General features: G+C 39.5%; 1 protein-coding gene across 1 annotated transcript in view; it reads right to left on the bottom strand.

Moving 5' to 3' along the window:
- The window catches only part of gpc1b (glypican 1b), a 148,179-nt gene extending 143,313 nt beyond the window's left edge, over positions 1-4,866 (bottom strand). The window contains exon 1 of the mRNA XM_088346444.1: positions 4,313-4,866. Coding sequence (XP_088202570.1) covers positions 4,313-4,472 — 160 coding nt within the window. The 5' untranslated portion in view covers positions 4,473-4,866. The remainder of the gene's footprint in view (positions 1-4,312) is intronic.
- Between the last annotated feature and the right edge of the window lie 15,231 nt (positions 4,867-20,097).

The raw sequence follows: 20,097 nt of genomic DNA, 5'->3' as shown, positions 1-20,097 counted from the left end.
CTCATGTGAGCGGCTGCTACTTTATAGCTGCCAACTATTCCACAGTGTGCAAACTCTACAAGAAAACACCATACCTGTCAACTTTATACATTTTTCGATTGTTTAAAATCGTCTACGATCTTTTAAGTGAACGCCACTTCCGGTAGCTTAGCCTGGCTCGCGTCAGTCGGGTTTCCAGCCTCGATAAACGCAACAGGATAGAGGGAAGTCAATCATAAATAGAACTCCAAAGAAATGCAGTTCGGGGAGGATGTGCGCCGTTATTGGATGCCAAAATTCACAAAAGCGTCCGAACGAGCGGCTTGATCGGGAACGTCTTGACCACTGACCAGCCACAAAGTGGAGTTGTACATGAGATCCATTGTTTTCGTTTCTCAAGAAGCCAAAGGATGATTACAAATCGCGGATGTGGCTGAGGGCATTGAACCTGAAGAGACCATCCCAAAACGTTTTTGTCTGCTCCTTCCACTTTGCGGGGAAAAACACCACAGAAGAAAATCCTTTCCCAGAGTTCTGGCTGGGATACGATCGCTCTCCCCCGAGAACGCCACGCTGTCTCGGGAGGCGAACCCCTTCCTCTCCACATAGAAAAGGGAGCCGGCTTATGAAATGAAATGATGAAATGATCTGCATTTATATAGCGCTTTTCAAGTCAATGACTTCCCAAACCGCTTTACAGTGTGCTTCACATTTACCAATAGCGGCCTTGCAGCCATGTAAGGCTCTAACCTGCTTATTGGGGGTATTAGGGGGTTCAGTGTCTTACCCAAGGACACTTCGACATGTAACACGGACGAGCCGAGATTCGAACTGGGATCCCTTGATCGCTCTACCTCCTGAGCTACTGCCGCCCCCTAAATCAGGTAAGTTTAGCTTTAGCTCGTCTTTCGCTAACACTAACTTTAAACAACACACAGTTGTTAGATTGGTGTATCTACCTGTAGTTGCACAGTATATTCTTGCCATAAACATCCTAGCCTAGCAGGTTTACCAGTATCTTACTTTCAACCTGTATGTTTTTGCCGTACGAAGTACGTTTATTATGCATTTTAAGATGTGTATGTCGTACAAGAAAATCTGTAAGGAAAAACGGCACTTGGTCAATTATGGGTACCATCCAGTATACACCGACTATCAAGAAACAGCAAATCAATCAAGTCAAACGAGTTTGCCGCGGTAGCCTCTATCTCGGTATATTTTATTCCGTTGCAAACAAAGCGAGAGGTTTGATGCTACCGTGCGCATGCGTCTGCCGCCTGGGGATTTCCCATCATGCATCATTCAATATCGGATTTCATGTGGTAGTTGTGTAGTGAAAGGAAGGCCGTCTATTTTTAGAGAACCGGCTAAAACAACTCACTTGCTTTGCTGCGTTATATTACGAATTATTATGTCGTATAAAGAAGTTAAGTAAAAAAAGGAAGTATAAAAGGAGAAGATTAAAAAAGACAGGTTTGTGGTTATCCCTTTAATCAGTATATTACCAACAATAATTTAATGCAGAAAATGAATTCATGATTTGAATAAGAAAATGTATTATTCTACTTAATTATATTTGCATGCATTTTTTCCTTCTCCAGTGAACGTCCAAGCGAATTCATTTTTGACCTCATTAATGTCGAGCAACTAGGTATCTCACAACAAAATGTTAATTAACAATATATATGATATAACGAAACACATGTACAATATAACATGTTAAGCTACATAAATAAACACGTTTGAAAAAACAATATGGTGTGAGATTACTTTGTATTTTGTAAGGGAAAATACGACAGTTTTTGTAAGGGCATGGAGCCCTGGAGGTTGACAGGTATGCAGTATGCTATCGGCGTTTTAGTGGCGCAACAGGTTGCCAAACAGTAAAATATGATTTGCTAGGCTTATACTGGAACAACAGAAATATTCGTGATCAGATCGCACTAATATTAGACCAGACAGTGTCCCCAATATAACAAACCAGGGTGAAATGTTTTAGTGACATACTGTGCACGCAGTGTATCAGGGTGCGGGATCGTCAACTCCAGTCAAAGAAGAACAACAGTGTTCCCATTTTACTTGCAAGGACATGACGACGTGCTATCCAAATACTGTGCTTTGTTTACAGGAAACCGGAAGTGAAAAACATCACTTCCTGTGGTGCTGTGTACAATGGCGCCGCCCTACAGTCTGGCGCATAAAGTCATTCGTAACAATTTTTGTATGAATTAAAAAATTTGAAAAGGACCGATCTTGTCTTGCCCATTTCGAGACCCTGCTCAATTTTGGCTATCATCAGGATCATCTCAGTCACTGGTAGCAGATGACAACGTTATCATGGATTCTGCATGAAGATAAAGTCTGTGAAATCCTGCACTGTTATGTGTACTAAGCCACATTAAATTGACTGCAAATAAGGAAATACCTAAGAGAAATGCTAAAATAATTGTTTGTGTTGTTTATTTGATAAATAAAATTAACTTGTTTACATAAATCATCTGTTTTTATTCTACATCAGGGGTGTCATCATGGGCAGCACGGCAGGGCAGTGGTCACCGCGTGTGAGTCACAGTTCTGAGGTCATGAGATCAAACCTCCAATGTGGAGTTTGCATGTTCTCCCCGTGCTTGCGTGGGTTTCCTCCGGGCACTCCGGTTGCCTCCCACATTCCAAAAACATGCATGTCAGGTGAATTCCAGTTCAGGGTGTCCCCTGCCCACTGCCCGAAGATAGCTGGGATGGGCTCCAGCACCCCCGCGACCCTACTGAGGATAAGCAGTGCAGATGATGGATGGATGGATGGATGGATGGATGGATGGATGGATGGGTGTCATCGTCAAATGGACAGAGGGCCAATGACAAATTGGATCTCAACCCGAGTGCCGGTGTTCTGAAATCCTTTCCTACCAATGCCCAGTGTGCACGCACACAAGGGTGATAGCGATTTCCTGGGAAACGTGCACGTTTTCATCCTACCTATGACACATTCCGTTAAAAGTGGTGAGTACTTACAATTTTATTTTATTTTATTAGTCATATTTGACTCTTTCACTGCTTTAAAAAACTGTTTTGTGACATACCTTTTAAGCCTGTTGTTTTTCTGTGGTAACTTTGTGGTGTGGTGTTTGTTGACTCCACTAATCACGCTGTTTACGTATGCATGCCAATCCTTGTTTTCTATTGTCAATAAAAAGTATGTTTGCAATAAATCTGGTTTTAATTGATTAGAAAGAAAACAAAATTGCTGTCAGATCAGCCTGCGGTAGGACGTCTCGACAGGGTAGGACGTTTAGACCAAACGCCGGACTGATTAAATGTTGAAAATTAAAGATGCTGCTAATGCTAGTTGCTATAGTCTTGGACACCACTAATGACCCCTAAAGCAATGTCTGACAATACTAGAGCTAACGGCTGTCTCCTAAAGCTAAAAATGACCCTGGGTTAGGCCAAAAACCGAAGAAAAATTGTACTTGAAATAAGAAAAGGTGTTTTTTTTTTTTGTATTTTCAATCTTCCAATATTTTTATCGAACAATGCTAGATGTAAAAACTACTATTCTATGCTAGTTTAGAATGCTAATAAAGCCCGTGACATAATCACTGGTTAAGCAAGGCTTGTTGCTAATGTTGTGCTAGTCGCACCTAGCGATGACAATATGGATACTGAGGCAAACAGCTAACCGCTAAAGCTAAATATGTTCTTTTTACATATAATAATCGTTTTTTGTGAATTATGTGCATTCATTTTCAATGTTCCCTTTTTTTATTTAGAGGATTCTGGAACCAAGAGTAGAAAAAAAGTTTCTATTGTATAAAAAGTGGACTAAATTTTTCTATGATGCACTCTATTGAAATATTTTTTTTTTAATTGAATTGTATTAAAATAAAATAAAGTGCACAAATCATTCAACCATAAACAACGTTTTTTTTTCAAGAAGTATCATTAAGTTAATTTAAAAAAGGGCAATTTCTGGTGTAGCATACAATGATGTCTCAAGATAATTTTAGGGGCTGTAAAAAACCTTCTTGTGGGCCACATCCTGCCCCCGGGCCTTAACTTTGACACATTTTCCTACATAGTTTGTCTATGAGTAAATAGGTGCCGCGCAGTGTTTGTCAGAAGTCACTGACTGAGGTTGACAACAATTGTATGTATGAAACATGCATCATATTTTACATATAAGGGCATAAATAAGATATTTTGGATTGTAAAGAAAAAACACACATTATAATATCATTTTATGACTTTTTTGTCACTTTTTTTCAGCTATAATCCGCGTCAACCTGCGGTGCGTTCAAGTGAAAGTCCAAGCCTCGGAGTTGTTGCCACTCACCGGATATTTCGGACTGTGGGACGCCTTCCAGGGAGAATCCTTTGCCGCTATAAAAGTGTCTTATATCCGAACAACTCCTGGCTTTTCCGGCTCCTTTGTCCCCGCAGGCTGTGGTGGCAAGCACGCACAACACCAGAGCCGTGACCGCGAAGGAATCCATCCCGGTGCAACTCAGTCAAGTGCAAAAATAACGAGAAGAGACAATAAATACGTGGAAATTTGCAAATCAAAATAGATCGAAGACTATCAGTCTCGCAGCACGTAGATGATCTCCACAATCCTGAAGTCCGCTCCACAAAAAGATATTGTAATATGGAGAAAATAGGATCAAAAACGTGTCAGCAAACGAGTTTTTTTTTTATGCTTCTGTCAAGAAGCAAAGTGCGACTGTCCCAAAAAATGGAGAAAAAAAATCAAAAGAAGTGAGTCCTGCTTGGATCTTGACGTTGTTGCTGTCTTGCTTTTGGTGCAGCTTCGTGCACGACTAGTCTGTCTGTACCGGCAATTAGGACGAGCCGGGAGGGGAGGGAGGAAAGACTGGCATGGGAGGGAGAAAGAAAGAGAGAGAGAGAGAGAAAGAGAGGGTGAGAAGGAGGGAGGAAGATAAAGTGGGCGGGTGGGGCGGCGAGGGGAGTCTCAGCTCACTTAACGCTTCTGTCTCTTTCTGGGATGACGCAAACGCTCTGACGCGCTGTGGGAACTCGAGCAAACAACATGAGAGCAATAAAGGGAGCAAAAAAGAAAAAAGAGGGGGAAGAAGAATGAATGAGTGAAAAGAGGGCAAAAGTAAGAGCGAGAAAGCCGTAAAGTACACGGCATAGAGGGATGGAGAGAGGGAGAGAGAGAGAGAGAGAAAGAGAGAGAAAGAGAGAGAGAGAGAGAGATTTAAAGAAAAATAACTAAAGTAAGAAATCAAATGCAAAAAAAAACAGAAGAAAGAAAGAAAAAGAAAGAAAAAAAAGAAAGAGAAAGAAAGAAAGAAAAAGAAAGGAAGGAAGAAAAAGAAAGAAAAGAAGAAAAAGAAGGACAAATAATAGAAAGAAAGAACAGGGGAAGGAAGGGACAGAAACAAAGAAGTAGAAAGAAAGAGAAAAAATGAATAACTGAAAACAGATATAAAAAAAACAGAAAAAAAGAATGGAAAAAACTGAAAATAACATGATGAAAGCAATAAAGGGAGCAAAAAAGAAAAAAGAGGGGGAAGAAGAATGAATGAGAGAAAAGAGGGCAAAAGTGAGAGCAAGAAAGCCGTAAAGTACAAGGCATAGAGGTATGGAGAGAGGGAGAGAGGGAGAAAGAGAGAGAGAGAGAGATTTAAAGAAAAATAACTAAAGTAAGAAATCAAATGCAAAAAAAAACAGAAGAAAGAAAGAAAAAGAAAGAAAAAAAAGAAAGAGAAAGAAAGAAAGAAAAAGAAAGGAAGGAAGAAAAAGAAAGAAAAGAAGAAAAAGAAGGACAAATAATAGAAAGAAAGAACAGGGGAAGGAAGGGACAGAAACAAAGAAGTAGAAAGAAAGAGAAAAAAATGAATAACTGAAAACAGATATAAAAAAAACCAGAAAAAAGAATGGAAAAAACTGAAAATAACATGACGAAAGCAATAAAGGGAGCAAAAAAGAAAAAAGAGGGGGAAGAAGAATGAATGAGAGAAAAGAGGGCAAAAGTGAGAGCGAGAAAGCCGTAAAGTACAAGGCATAGAGGGATGGAGAGAGAGAAAGAGATTGAAAGAAAAATAACTAAAGTAAGAAATATAATGCAAGAAAAACAGAGAAGAAAGAAAGAAAAAGAAAGAAAGAAAGAAAGAAAGAAAGAAAGAAAGAAAGAAAAAGAAAGAAAGGAAGAAAAAGTAAGAAAGGAGGAAAAAGAAAGAAAAATATAGAAAGAAAGAACAGGGGAAGGAAGGGACAGAAACAACGAGAGAAGTAGAAAGAAAGAGAAAAGAATGAATAACTGAAAACAGATTTAAAAAACAGAAAAAAGAATGGAGAAAGAGAGAGAGAGAGATTGAAAGAAAAAGAACTAAAGTAAGAAATATAATGCAAGAAAGAGAGGAAAAAAAGAAAGAAAGAATGAAAGAATGAAAGAAAACGAAGGAAGAAAAATGTTCCCCATTTATTTTTTCTCGATGAGATTTGTTCCAATGGAGATTGTGATTTTGCTTTTCCCTTTAGCATCAATGTCTCGCTAAGTATTTACTGAACACAAACTATTCCAAACTGAAAGAAGAAAAGGGAAAGGCATTGTGGGAAAGAATTCAACCTTTTGCATATCGTCATTTTAACGATGCTGTGATGCAAACTCATATCATTCCGTTATTTTGGATGACGTTGATCAATGGTAGGTAGCCATCTTGCCACGTAACTCTCGTATGATGTAAAGTAGAACTCTTTATTCCTCACTTAGAAATTAAAACGTATCCTGGGGTCTACTACTTACATATTTTCTTTGTAGAGCACATTTGGGCATATCTTTAATTTCTGTGACTGCAGTACCACAAAAAAAAAACTCTGTTTTGACGTATATTCGCTATTCCGAGACATCTGTCGTTTGACGGCAGGCCATGGCCTATCGTGTCTCTCACGGCGCGGGAATGTTTACGGCGTGTCCGGCCATCGTGATTTCCAGCCAAGCAGACATCCCAGGTGAGGCGTAACCCTCTCTTGCCTCCCGCCGGCGGGACAAAACCCATCACTTCTGAGCTTCTTCCTAGCACGTACCAGCATCCCTGTTGACCCGACGTGCACAGAAAAAAAAAACTCTAGCGACATGTCACATTTTAACCCTTGGTCTCCATGAACTCATTCACCGCCAACTTGGCAAAGATTGATGTTTGATGACTAGAGCGATCAATGGAAGCCCGGCTAAAATGGAACTTTTCGACAATAGCCATCTATGGCAGCTTAGCTACAATAGACCATTAATGTCTAGTCAAGTCGGGTCAAGTTTATTTGTATTGCCCTTAATCACAAAGAGTCTCAAAGGGCTGCACAGACCACAGATTATCACAAACCACAGACTATAATGACGCCATCCCCTGATCTAAAGCCTACATGAGGGCAAATAATACACAGATATTGTCAACATAAAATATAGGTCATTCATATGCTATAGAATAGAAATGTTTTAAGCTTAGATTTAAACATTTCCACTGAGGTTACGGATCAAATCTCAGGGGAAGGAGCATTATACAGCACCGGGGCCCGAATGGAGAACGCTCTCGAACCTGCGGATCTCTTCTTGGCTCTTGGGATCACTAGCAGACCAGCATTTTCAGAGCGAAAGCTCCAGACCGGAACATAGAGGGAAATTATATGTAAAAGATATGAGGGAGAAAGTCCATGCATGATTTTGTATACCACTGACAGAAGCTTAAAATCACATCTTAAGCTAACAGGGAGCCAATGCAGGTTAGCTAAAATCAGGGTAATGTGAACAAACTTTCTTATTTTAGTAAAGGCCTCGCTGTAGCATTATGTACCAGCTGAAAGCTCTTGATATTGGACTTCGGGAGACCTGAGAGTAGTGCATTACAGTAATCGAGACCGGGAGGTAACAAACGCATGAATTATAATCTCCAGCATAGGGAAAATTTTAGCAATGTTGCGAAGAAGGAAAAAAGCTGTTCTAGTAATATTCTTAATGTGTGTTTGAAAGCAAAGATTGGGGTCAAATATGACACCTAAATGTTTGACTGAGTCACTCTGGGTGATATTACATTTGTCAATGTTCAGAGCAGTTTTGGAGAACAAGTCACGGCATTTAGATGGACCGCGAACTAACATTTCGGTCTTTTCAGAGTTAAGGCTTAAGAAGTTGAGTGACGTCTATTTTTTTCATCTGAGTGAGGCTGGCCTCCAAATTTTCACAGTTTAGTGTGGTAGATTCCACCATCGGAAGATATAGATGAGTGCCATCTGCGTAGCAAGGGAAACTGATATTATACTTACGAATAATATCACCTAATGGAAGCATGTAAATGCTGAAAAGAAGGGGGCCAAGTACTGAACCCTGTGGAACACCACAGGTAACACAAAAGGGCTCGGATGTCATTTCACCATATTTAACACAGTGCGTCCTATCTGAGAGGTGGGATATGAACCATAAGAGGACGGTTCCTGAGAGACGAATACATTTTTCCAACCGTTCTAGTAAGATATTATGGTCCACTGTGTCGAAAGCAGCACTAAGGTCCAGCAGCAGCAAGAGTGATGACGCGCCGGCGTCCATTGCCAGTAGAAGATCATTGGTCACCTTAATCAGGGCTGCCTCAGTGAAGTGGTTAGCCCTGAACCCTGATTGCATTGATTCAAAAAGATTGTTCTCGGATATTAAATAATTCAGCTGCTGTGCCACAACTTTTTCAAGTAATTTAGAAGGAAACTATAGGTTTGACACAGGTCTACAATTACATAAGCTTTCTGGATCAAGGTTGGGTCATCTCTGTGTAAGTTCAATAACAGCGGGATTAAAAGCCGCTCGAACTACACCTGAGGAGAGGCAGGCTAATTAAATCAGATCTTCAACATCTATACCTGTCTATAGCAGCCTAGCTGAAGTGGATCTTTGACAATTAAAGCGTTCAATGGCAACCCAGCTAAATTACATATTTTAATAGTAAAGCTGTCAATGACAGCCTACCTAATATGGATCCTACATCTATACCTGTCTCTAGTATCCAGCCTCACTGTTATGGGATTTTTCGTTCTATAGCTGTTATGGCCACATAGCTAAAATGTATCTTTTATGTCTATTCCTGCCAAGCTAAAAATCAACTCTCATGAATAAAAGCGTCAATCGCATACCAGCTAAAACCGATCTTTGACGTCTATAGCCGTTGACGGCATCCTAACTAAAATCTTTCACGTCTGAAACAGCCAATGGCAGCTGAGCCAAAACTGATCGTTGACCTTCATAGCAGTCTATAGCAGGCTAGTTAAAACAAATCATTGAAATGTATTTCCGTCTATTGCAGCCTCCCTAGTATGAAGCTTTCATATCCATAGCCTTTTATGGTAGCTGAGCTAAAATGGATCTTTGACAGCTCCAAAATAGCGCCTGAAAATAGACTCAAACGTGAAATGACTGGAAGTACATTTTGACTCTCCACATATTAAGCTTGACATTTCCCTTTTTTGCAGACGTACTCGATTATCAACGGCACTTTCCTTCAGCGCTGCAGAAAAAATAAGACAGTGTGAGCGTGAAACAGAAGCAGACTGTCTGATGATGCCACTTGCTTTTTATGGTTCTCTCCTGGACCCAACCTGCTCTGACACGAGGCGACGCTCGCTCGCTAGCTGCCGCATATCAGCAAAATAAGTAGAGGACAAATAAAGATGGCACATGGCAGCAAAATTACAGCCTGGCAGATTGTAAGATAGCCCAGGGAAAATACCACGTGGCACAAAGGAAAATAGTTGCTGTCTCTAAATGTCACACTAAAAAATGTTTTTTTATATTACAGTAGAACCTTGAGATATGACATTACTTCATTTTAAGATGGGCGTTGTAAGGTGAAATTGCTGTAAGGCGGGGTAGAGGAACCTATGCTAATTAGCTAATGTGTTACTTGGGTGTGTGAAGATAAGGGATTTATATTTCGTTTTGCTCAAATCGCCTCCTTTTTTAATTAAAGTCCTATGCCATATTCCTTCATGATTTGTGTGCCTTCTTAGTAATTCGCAAGCTTCGTTTCCATGGTTATCATGTTGTTGCTTCTCCCTTTAGCATCACTAAAAGCCTAAGCTGTTGCAAATACATACAGTACAAGAGGGGCTTAAAAAAACTCTTGTCACAATGCTAAACAAACAAAATTTTGATTTAAAACAGAAAATATTAGTTTTGGTCCCGGCCACAATCCTAAGTACTGATATCTGCATATCAGTAAATCAGGTATGCCCAAAGTCTAACCTGGGGGCCAGTTATGGCCTGAAAGTTTCACTTGTGACAGTTGCCCTTTGGCCACATTGGCCTTGGCTTTGTTTGAGAATTTTAGCCCAACCCATTTATGCCATGGCAACTGTAAATCAAAAAAGGAAAGTTGACTGCGGGGGCCGCCGCTTTCAGTACAAGTGGAAATTGGAGTACTTTCCTACCCAACTCAGAAACAACTGCAGCTGCCTAATTTGTCGAAGACCTGTGGATCTTTTCAAAGAATCTAATATCAAGATGCACTTCCAGACGAAACATGACGACTACAAAAAGCTAGCTGGAAACGAACGCTGTGAAAAGGTGAAGCAACTGGATCCGTTTCAACAGCACGGCAATGCTTTTTCGTGCGAGTCTAATGAAAATCCTACAAGGGCGAGCTACAAGGTCGCGATGCTGATCGCCGTACACTGCAAACCTTTCAATGAGGATGAATTTATTAAAGACTTTTCAAAGAATGCCAGGCTGAAGAGTTGAACCTCACATATTTTCAGATTCTGGCCTGCTTTCTCAAACGTTTGGACGGTAAACAATTCTTGATATTGGTAAAGTATGCACTTTTTCTTTTAATATAATATATTTTTTTTATCATTATACCACTATCAGGTCAATAATACTTCAAATAAAATAAAGTATCTGCTGTATTCCATATGACAAAATGTACCTTATTTTAAGTATTCTTTTTTTTCCCAGAAACTAAGAAAAAATTAATACTGAAAAATAAAAAAACACCTGTATTTTAAGTATGTTTTTCTCATTTTGAGGTGAAACCAAGGTGAACATATAAAATTAATATGTTTTATTAATTCAATTATTGCTCATTTATGTCTTGTTTTTTTCAAACAATTTTCTCGAAAAAAAACGTAATTCTAAAATAAAAGAATATAGTTAGTATACAATATTTTGTTTCTATTTTTTAGATTATATTTTTCCTAAAAAAACAGTGACCATAATGAAGGTATATCTTTTATCAAATATTTTTTTTTTTCGTATCTTTAGTTAATTTTTAAAAATGATTTTTCTTGGAAAAAATATTGAAAAGATAAAAATATATTTTCTATTGAATTATATTATTACCCAATTAAGTATTATTTTTCATTTTTTTTCTCGAGAAAAATGTGAAAATTTATTAAAACCATACATTTTATTTAACTTTGTAGGTTTCCTTATCGTTAGTATTATATGTCTCTCTTTTTTAGAAAACAAGGGGAAAATTCAATTAAATGCAAATGGGGTAATATGATACAGTAATTACTCATATTTTTGGAATGGAGGAAATAGGTCTTGCAAAGCAGAACACATATCTGCGATACTAGGTAACGATACTGATACCGGACATCAGTACAGTTGCCTTTTTTTTGTTGCTAGGTAACTTAATACTATCCAAGTCTTATTTTTGTTTTATTTTCAATGTGCACATTGCACATGTGGCCCGAGTTCTTGTGCGTGGAACCCGATTGGCCCTTCACTGTCAGCTAGCAAGAGCTATATAATTAGCGCTCGGCGGCCATGTTTCCCTCCCATTGAAGTTTTATTGGAGCTGACCATGAAAGACCTTCTAATGAGCAGCAGGATGCAAGGGGAAGCTGGAGAGACCGGCGTGAGTGATAAAAATTGAACGAGGGGGGAGTCGGGGGACCAAGAAAAGTCGCTTTTACACGTTGTCTCTGATGTGATGCGTCAAAATCCACCTTTTTTTACAAAGGCCCTCCATTACAATGATGGATTTCGAGACGTGAGCTACATTTTGAAAGTGAGCTAACAACCCCTTACCCTGGAGAACAAAATGTGGAGCAAGGCTAAAAAGAACATATTTTTTTGTATATAATGGTTTGTAAAAATCAAAGACATTAATTATCAATTAGCATATTTTAACTCATTGACTGGGATTGACTACTATAATCCCCGACTATTTTAAGCCAATTGGCTGTCAATGTGTTAAGTTAAAAACATGTCGGACCCCTCAAGAGTTTATAAGTATCGTATTTTCAAGCCCATAGGGCGCACTGTGTGAAAAGGTAATTGGTTCTATTTCCGAATTGAACACACTGGAGGGGCACTCCCCAAATGTTAATAAAATGGTAATTTTATTAGAATAGTAAAACGTTGAAAAGCGTTGTGATAAATTTAAAATGGAATAAACGTATCGCTGTGTCAAGTTAACACCAGTTAGAGTTTTAAAACTCTTTTAACTTGACGGCCTTCGGCAGGTCAAATCTTTAAAGGGGATTCGAGTTAACTCAAGTTAAAGCTTTACAGCTGCTCCGACCTAGACTTTGGCCATATACATGCCATTGGTGGATTACATTTTCAGAACTAATTTGAGTTAACGAGTTAAAGCTGTTTTAACTTGCCATTAGCTATAAAGCTATAAAGTCAGGGTCATCGACAGGTAGTGCCTAAAGACCACCTGAGTGGCCCGCAGAGCAGTTCCAAAAACAGCACATCGGTGATACGTCATTGTCATTTTCTAGGAAATCAGATTTCTAACTTGCATGATGTTTTAGTCGTTGACTGAGCATAATTGAACCCTATTACAAGCGGGTTATAACATAACAATAACATAGTAACAAGAAGAAGAGAAGAAGAAGAATTTACTTTTATTGTCATTCTTTGTAACCATGCACACAGAACGAAATGTCGATACACCTGACCCGTACAGTTAAACTGTAGCGAGCCGATGCAGCCGCAGCCAAACAGGGCGCCGCCATTTTTAGACCCAACTGCTATGTTGGGAGTCATTAGGTGACCAAACCTCCCTATTTCAACCCTTAATGCCGAGCGCAATGAGTACCAATGTTGTAAGTCTTAGGTATGGCTCGGCTGAGGCTTGAACCAGCGACCTCCCAGTCTCGGAGCGGGCGCCCTAAATAGGCTACTGAGCTGGTTAGTAACCACATGAGTTATTTTAGAGATGCATATTAATCTAGTAGCCCTTTAAGTTAACCAATGAAATACAAAATACATACCCCCGCTTTAAAAAGGTTGCTGCCCCCGGGTTTAAGGATTTTATACATAGCTCATCGTAATTTCCATCGAAACGTGATTTCTAATTGGTATGGTATTTTTCTGGTTAAAAGCCTAATATAATATGGTAATAACATAATAATAACATAGTAACACCATCGTAATAACACAAGTTGAAATGTTTTCCTACTTTATATATGTGTTTCTGTAGTGAAATGAAAATGAAATGATCTACATTTATATAGCGCTTTTCAAGTCAATGACTTCCCAAAGCGCTTTACATTGTGCTTCACATTTCCCAATAGCGGCCGTGATCTGTGCAGCCATGCTAACCTGCTTATTGGGGGTATTGGGGTTTCAGTGTCTTACCCAAGTACACTTCGACATGTAACAAGGACACTTCGACATGTAACACGGACAAGCCGGGATTCGAACTGGGATCCCTTAATCCTAAGATGATCGCTCAACCTCCTGAGCTACTGTCGCCCCAATGAGTAGCACGTTCGCCTAACATGTGAAAGGTTACAGTTTCGGGAACGGGTGAAAAACATTTTGCCTGGAGAAGAATGGGCTCCACCAGGCTTTACTTGCCAAATACACACCACAAGAAATGGTGCCCCTAAGACCTGAGTGGTTAAGGGGAACCACCCACCACTTAATTTAATATCGAAAGAAATATATCATGCGTTTTAAGCAGACCACAATAATAAAAACCTGATAGCATAATACAGACGCTGCCCTACTTACGAACGAGACGATCCGGACGATCGTTCGTAATTTGAATTTGTTCATAAGTTGCTTCAGTGCTATATTTTGTGTGCTTAAGGTTTATAGTATGTTTAAAGCGTGTATAGGTAACCTGTATTGTTTTGTACAAAAAATTAATCATTTCATAAAATAATATGCTCTATGGAGATAAATAAAGTTGAGTTTAACATACTTTTGGAAGATGTGCCTCATGAGGTCCTCCTCCGTGGTAAAAAGTGGCCGAAAAAAGCGTTCCGACCATTTTCTCAACTGCATCAAGCTTTCTTATTCCACTTTCATTTCAAAAGGAATGGCTCGCCTGTTCTTTACACTTTACACCAACCATATTGAATGGATCCATATATTATCAAAAAAAAATGTCAAAGTTCTTAGCACGCTGGAGATACAAAATAGAACAGGGGTGGCGAACACGCGGCTCTAGAGCCGCATGTGGCATATTTTCTGTATACTGTGGCTCTTTGCCTCGTTTCATGTTTCTGTCATGATTACCCAAGTGGAGCCACCTGGGGTAATCATCTGGCGCGCTGGAATGCGCTTCCTGATTGGTTTATGTTCCCTTTTTAAGCATGCTACGCGGAGACCTCTTCGTCGGAGGATTACTTCTGTACCCCGTATGACTCTCCCGATTACCTGTGCCTTCTTGTTTACCTGATTCTGCCTGCCTGCCTCCGATCCGACCTGCTTCCGTCCCACGCTACGATCTTCTCTCCAGTCCCGGTAAACTCGACCTGCTTCCGTCCCACGCTACGATTGGCTACGTGTTCCGAAGTTGTCTTCACGGCGTTGCTGCTGACGTTCGACGGTCATCGCGTCTCCCGCTAACCCTGTACGCTTCCCCAAATAAAAGACTTGTAACGAACGCTCTGGGGTCTCCTGCTCTGTTCTGGTCCCCCTGACAGTTTCGTTTTTTTTCCCTCTTAAAACACACTTAAATCCATCAGACTTAATAACAAATAATAAATAATATTTTGAAATTGATTTGGCAGATTTGTTGTTTTTATGCTGCTTCGGACACATAACTGACTGGCAATCATCTGCGTAGGTTAGGTCTAATGCCGGTCAGTGCTTGGTGTGGCTCTTTGACTCACACAGTTAAAAATTTAGGCTTTTCGTGTCAAACTTGTTCGCCACCCCCGGTATGGAAGGTTTACACATGAACTAGGAAGAGGAAGCGGATTTCTTCTTCAAGCTGGATGCTGGGTGACCTCTCGCAGCGCCACACGCCGGTAGAGGCGGAGAGAAGCACTACAGTATTGTCCTGTACTCTGAAAAAGGCACACACAATACAACATCTAACTTAAAGCAATGTTGGGATATTTTTTGAAATCCCTAAAAAAATGTTGGGATCTAAAGTCTGTAGTCTGCAGTTTGCAACACTATGTGGTCTGTACACCCCTTTGAGACTTCTTGTGATTAAGGGCTGTACTAATAAACATGACTTGACATGCAGGTTATTATAAAATTAACCAACCACAAAAACTGTTTTGGTGTTGTCATGCAAAACAACAAAAAGGGGAAAATTCCAGCCCAGGAGGTCGAAGCCAAAGTGAATCCGTAAAGCAGCTATGGCAAACGCCGGCTTTTTATTTAATTTGTGCAAGCGCTCGGAATGTGATTGCCTCACACGGAGGGTCTAAAAGCCCAAAAATCACATTTAAGTCAAGCAGTAGCTTGATACCGAAGACCACAAGTGGATCTTTCTTATATAGATTTTAGCGAATGTGTGCTTGAGTGCAATCAGCCCTCTCCTAGTTTTCCCCTTCAAATAAATCAAGTCTAATCCTAACTACTAATCACAATCATTTTTTCCTGTTGAAGGCTTTTTATGTTCACTGTTTTCCATTTCCATAAGTCTGCTTTTGCAAATTTGGAGACAAACCAAAGTTTTAGCACACGTCTCAAGCCAGCCAAAAGTTCTATTTGCAGTACAGTAGACCCCCGGCATAAGGTGTTCCCGCCTTAAAATTATTGCACTTTATGTTGTGGGATATTTTTGGGGCCCCTCCTTATTGTGTTTCCCCCACTAAATGACATTAACTAAAGTAAAATGCCCATGGCCAAAACCGTACAAAAACTCACACTTTGTCAGTTTCGAAGTTATGTTTCCAAGATGTCTTACTGCTATTGGTCGATTGATTGATTCGTCATATGAAATATTGGTCTGCTATTGGTTTGCCTTATGTGGTTGATATTGATACCGATATTCAATTGGCAGATACTCTTTCCCACAATGGCTTTCTCTGTCTTTGTTCAGCTCAAAATCTCGTATGATGGACTCAGGGTTGGGTAGGGTTACTTCAACTGGATTACTTTCAATTACTTTTGGATTACTCCAATGCCAAATATGCTAATAAAAGACAAAAGAAACTAAGTATGACTAAAATTACCAGCTCAGTAGCCTAGATGGTAGTGTGCCCGCTTTGAGACTGGGAGGTCGCTGGTTCGCGCCTCGACCGAGACATACCTAATTGGTATAATGGCGGCGCCCTCTGGCTGCGGCTGCATCGACCCGCTACAACGGGTCAGGTGTATCGACATTTCGTTCTGTGTACATTGTTACAAAGAATGACAATACAAAGGAAATTATTATTATTATTATTATTATAAATTACTAAAGGCTTGGGGAGTAACGGAATACATAGAACGGCAAAAATGATATTGGCAAGCTGTTTGGATTTATTTTTAGTTTTGCCGGAGATCAAGAGATCAAAGCCAGGAGAGAAAGCCTATCACGTGTTGTGAGTCATAATTTTATTCATATTTAGTTTCTTTTGTCTTTTATTAGCATATTTGGTATTGGAGTAATCCAAAAGTAATTGAAAGGAGTCCAGTTAAAGTAACCCTACCCAACCCTGAATGGACTTGATATTGTTTAGCTATACGCCCTAAAACTTGCAGTTATGCTAAGGGGAGAAGCAAAATAATTTGTTGTTCTTTTTTTCCTGAATTTTCTTCCCTTCTTTTCTTTTCTTTTAAAAAAGAACAGAAGATAAGAAGGTGATAAAAACAGGATAAGAAAATGAATGTGTAAATTAAAAAAGAAAGGAAAAAGAAAAAGAGAAAAAGATACAACAAAAAATAAAAGAAAAAATAAGAAAGGGGGAAGGAAAAAAGAAACAAGAGATATAAAAAAAGTAAAACAAGAAACAAAAAGCAAAAAGGAGAAACAAAAAACATAATAACCATTGAAACGAAGCTCGGAATTATCAAGATATATAACAAAGACACCCCCATTGTTAATTTTGATGAATTAGATTGCTGTAAACAATCACTGCAAAAAGCCGATGTTAATAGATGAATTACCTCCCACAATATCTTTATATTCCTTGATTCAGTTCAGAATCGTGTGTGCTCTGTAAAGACTTTGTGATTTATTGCAATACAACACTGTATTTTTGTACTGTATTTATTTGATTTAATTCTAAAGAGAGAAGGATGAACATGATAACCATGGAAACGAAACATGGGATTATGAAAAAACACAAAGAAGGTTCATATATTGTTACTCTCACTTGGTTGAATGGCAGCAAGCAATCGATGACCCGGACTGTTATTAAAAACAAAGAAGTGATGAAAGCAATAAAGTCTTAAATGTGTATAAGTGTATAACAACCCTTGCAAGTGGAAGTGGAAATTCTGTTTCATTTTTAACAAGTCATTGCTAAATCCTCCCCTCCCTACTGCATTCACCTGTTACTCCAATCAACCAGCTCAGGTCACGTCACACCAGAGGTACGGTATATGGTCGCATACATGCCAAATATAGAACTATATGATACATGATTGAATTTAGGGGGTTGTCTTCATGCTCTACCCTCGCCCGATTTCTTCTTCCTGTTCAATCAATCGACACAGTCCCGATTGTATTTGAGCGGGGCAACATCTCATTTTATTATGATCTAAAGCTTTTTATTGCCTTCTTACCTATAATAATGTGTGCCAAGAAAGTTAGTAATATGGGGAATATTCGAAGAAGTATACGATTGATAAATGATTAAAATGGTGCATGGTGGCCAATTGAAAACAGGCCCATGGCCCAAAGTTAAGAAACACTGGTTTAGAGATTATACAGTGGATTTAGGCATAATGTTATTCTTGTCATTGTCATTGTTATCATTACTACTGTTATCATTGAACCAGTATGTGGTACAGAAAATGTTGGGGACCATTCATCTGGGGTACTGGGGTTTCGAAAGCCATTAGATAATTTATCCCCCACTATATGGCAATTCTATCATTATCTATCCCGGGAGTTTACTGTATCAAAACTTAACTACAGTCTAGACGTTATCCACCATTGGTAATGAAGTATTGCTAACTTTACTCCTCTTATTTAATCATAAGCACACACATTACACAAAACTATTACTTTTTTCATACTGTCATGTTATTTTTCGTTATTTTTTTAACTGGGGCAGTAGGGGTTCAAAATACATTAGATAATTATCGTATGTTGCTACACCGCAACCCCCTTTCTCTATCCTGAGGTTCTACTGTTTTTACAAATTTAGAAACGTCTGGACTTTATTTGCTATCGTATTGAAGTACGGCAGCACGGCGGAACGGTGGTTAGCGCTTGTGCGGCACAGTTCTGAGGTCATGGGTTCAAATCCAGCTACCAACCTTCCTGTGCGGAGTTTGCATGTTCTCCCCGTGCTTGCGTGGGTTTCCTCTGGGCATTCTGGCTTCCTCCCACATTCCAAAAACATGCATGTCAGGTTAATTAGCCGGTCCAAATTGTCCCTAGGTGTGAATGAGCGAGCGAATTGTCTGTCCCTGTGTGCCCTGCGACTGGCTGGCAACCAGTTCAGGGTATCCCCCTGCCCACTCCCCAAAGACGGCTGGGATGGGCTCCAGCACCCCCACGACCCTACTGAGGATAAGCGGTACAGATAATGGATGGATTGATGGACGTATTGCCAGCTTTACTCATTCTGCCGTTTAATCATATGCACGGATATTACACAAAACTAGGACTGACTGTATACTATTGTGGTATCTTAATGTTGTCTGGGGTGCCAGGGGGTTTGGAAGGCATCATTATGTGTTCTTATCCCCTTATTTGTCAAATTTCACTGTCTATCCCTGGGGTTTAATTGTATTAGAACTTGAGTAAAGTCTTACTCTATCAGTATTAATGAAAAATTACCAGCTTTACTCATTCTGTTATTCAATTACATACATGTACTTTATACCAAACGAATATTTACTTCAAACAATTTTGATATTTTAATGTTTTTAACTGGGGTACCATAGGTTCGGAAGACATTAGCTAATAACCATACGTTTCTATCCCCCACTATGCGTCAATTTTCACTTTGTCTACTGTATTACAACTTGAATACATTCTGTAGTCCATCCACCATTGGTAATGAAGTACCACTAGTTTTACTTCTTGGTGTAAAGTATTGCACATGCAGGACAGGCTGCAACGTCTGACCTTTTCCCATTTGCATGAGTGCTAAACATATCTGCTGGTATTGGCAGCAGAAATAGAAAACGCAGGAGCCGCTTTAAATTTTGGCAGGCGTATTGCTAGCGGCGCTCTGTTAGCTCAGCTGATACGTAGCTGACCTGTTGCTTCTTGGCAAACTTTGCAGCTGTAGTGTAACAAAAAATATTGGAATGTTAAAAAACATCTGCTTTGGGTTACAGTAAAGCTCCTGTGCTTTGTTTGAAAATATACAAATATTATCTTTGAGCCATTTTAGATAGTCTTGACACAGGTTGAAATGGCCGCTAGCTGTACCCGCTATTTTCTTGGAAGCTAGCACAATTGGTTAGCTTCTACACGTCTTCATCTTTTGAGTTACTTGTGTACTGCAGTTGTACTTTAGTTTGAAATGTAATACTGTAATCACTACCTACGTGGCGCTTCATGAACTCAGTGAATCACGGGTTGCCAAATATAAGTTTGAAAACGGGAATAAAAATAGACAAAATTTCAAGCCTTGCTTCCTGTGTAGTGGATGCTAGAACTCAGAGCGCATTATTATTTCCTCTGTGTAGGCCGACTGAAGCGGGCCATTGTGGCCAGATTAGAATGAACTGCACTGTTCTGGCCGCGATCCATTATCCCCCTGTCAACTATTGCTGAAAGAGGGGGCTGAGAGACCAAATCT

Source organism: Urocampus carinirostris, chromosome 1 (assembly GCF_059441175.1).
Source record: "Urocampus carinirostris isolate Australia breed hairy pipefish chromosome 1, RoL_Ucar_1.0, whole genome shotgun sequence".
Classification (NCBI taxonomy): domain Eukaryota; kingdom Metazoa; phylum Chordata; class Actinopteri; order Syngnathiformes; family Syngnathidae; genus Urocampus; species Urocampus carinirostris.
This window is presented reverse-complemented; position numbering and strand designations above follow the sequence as displayed.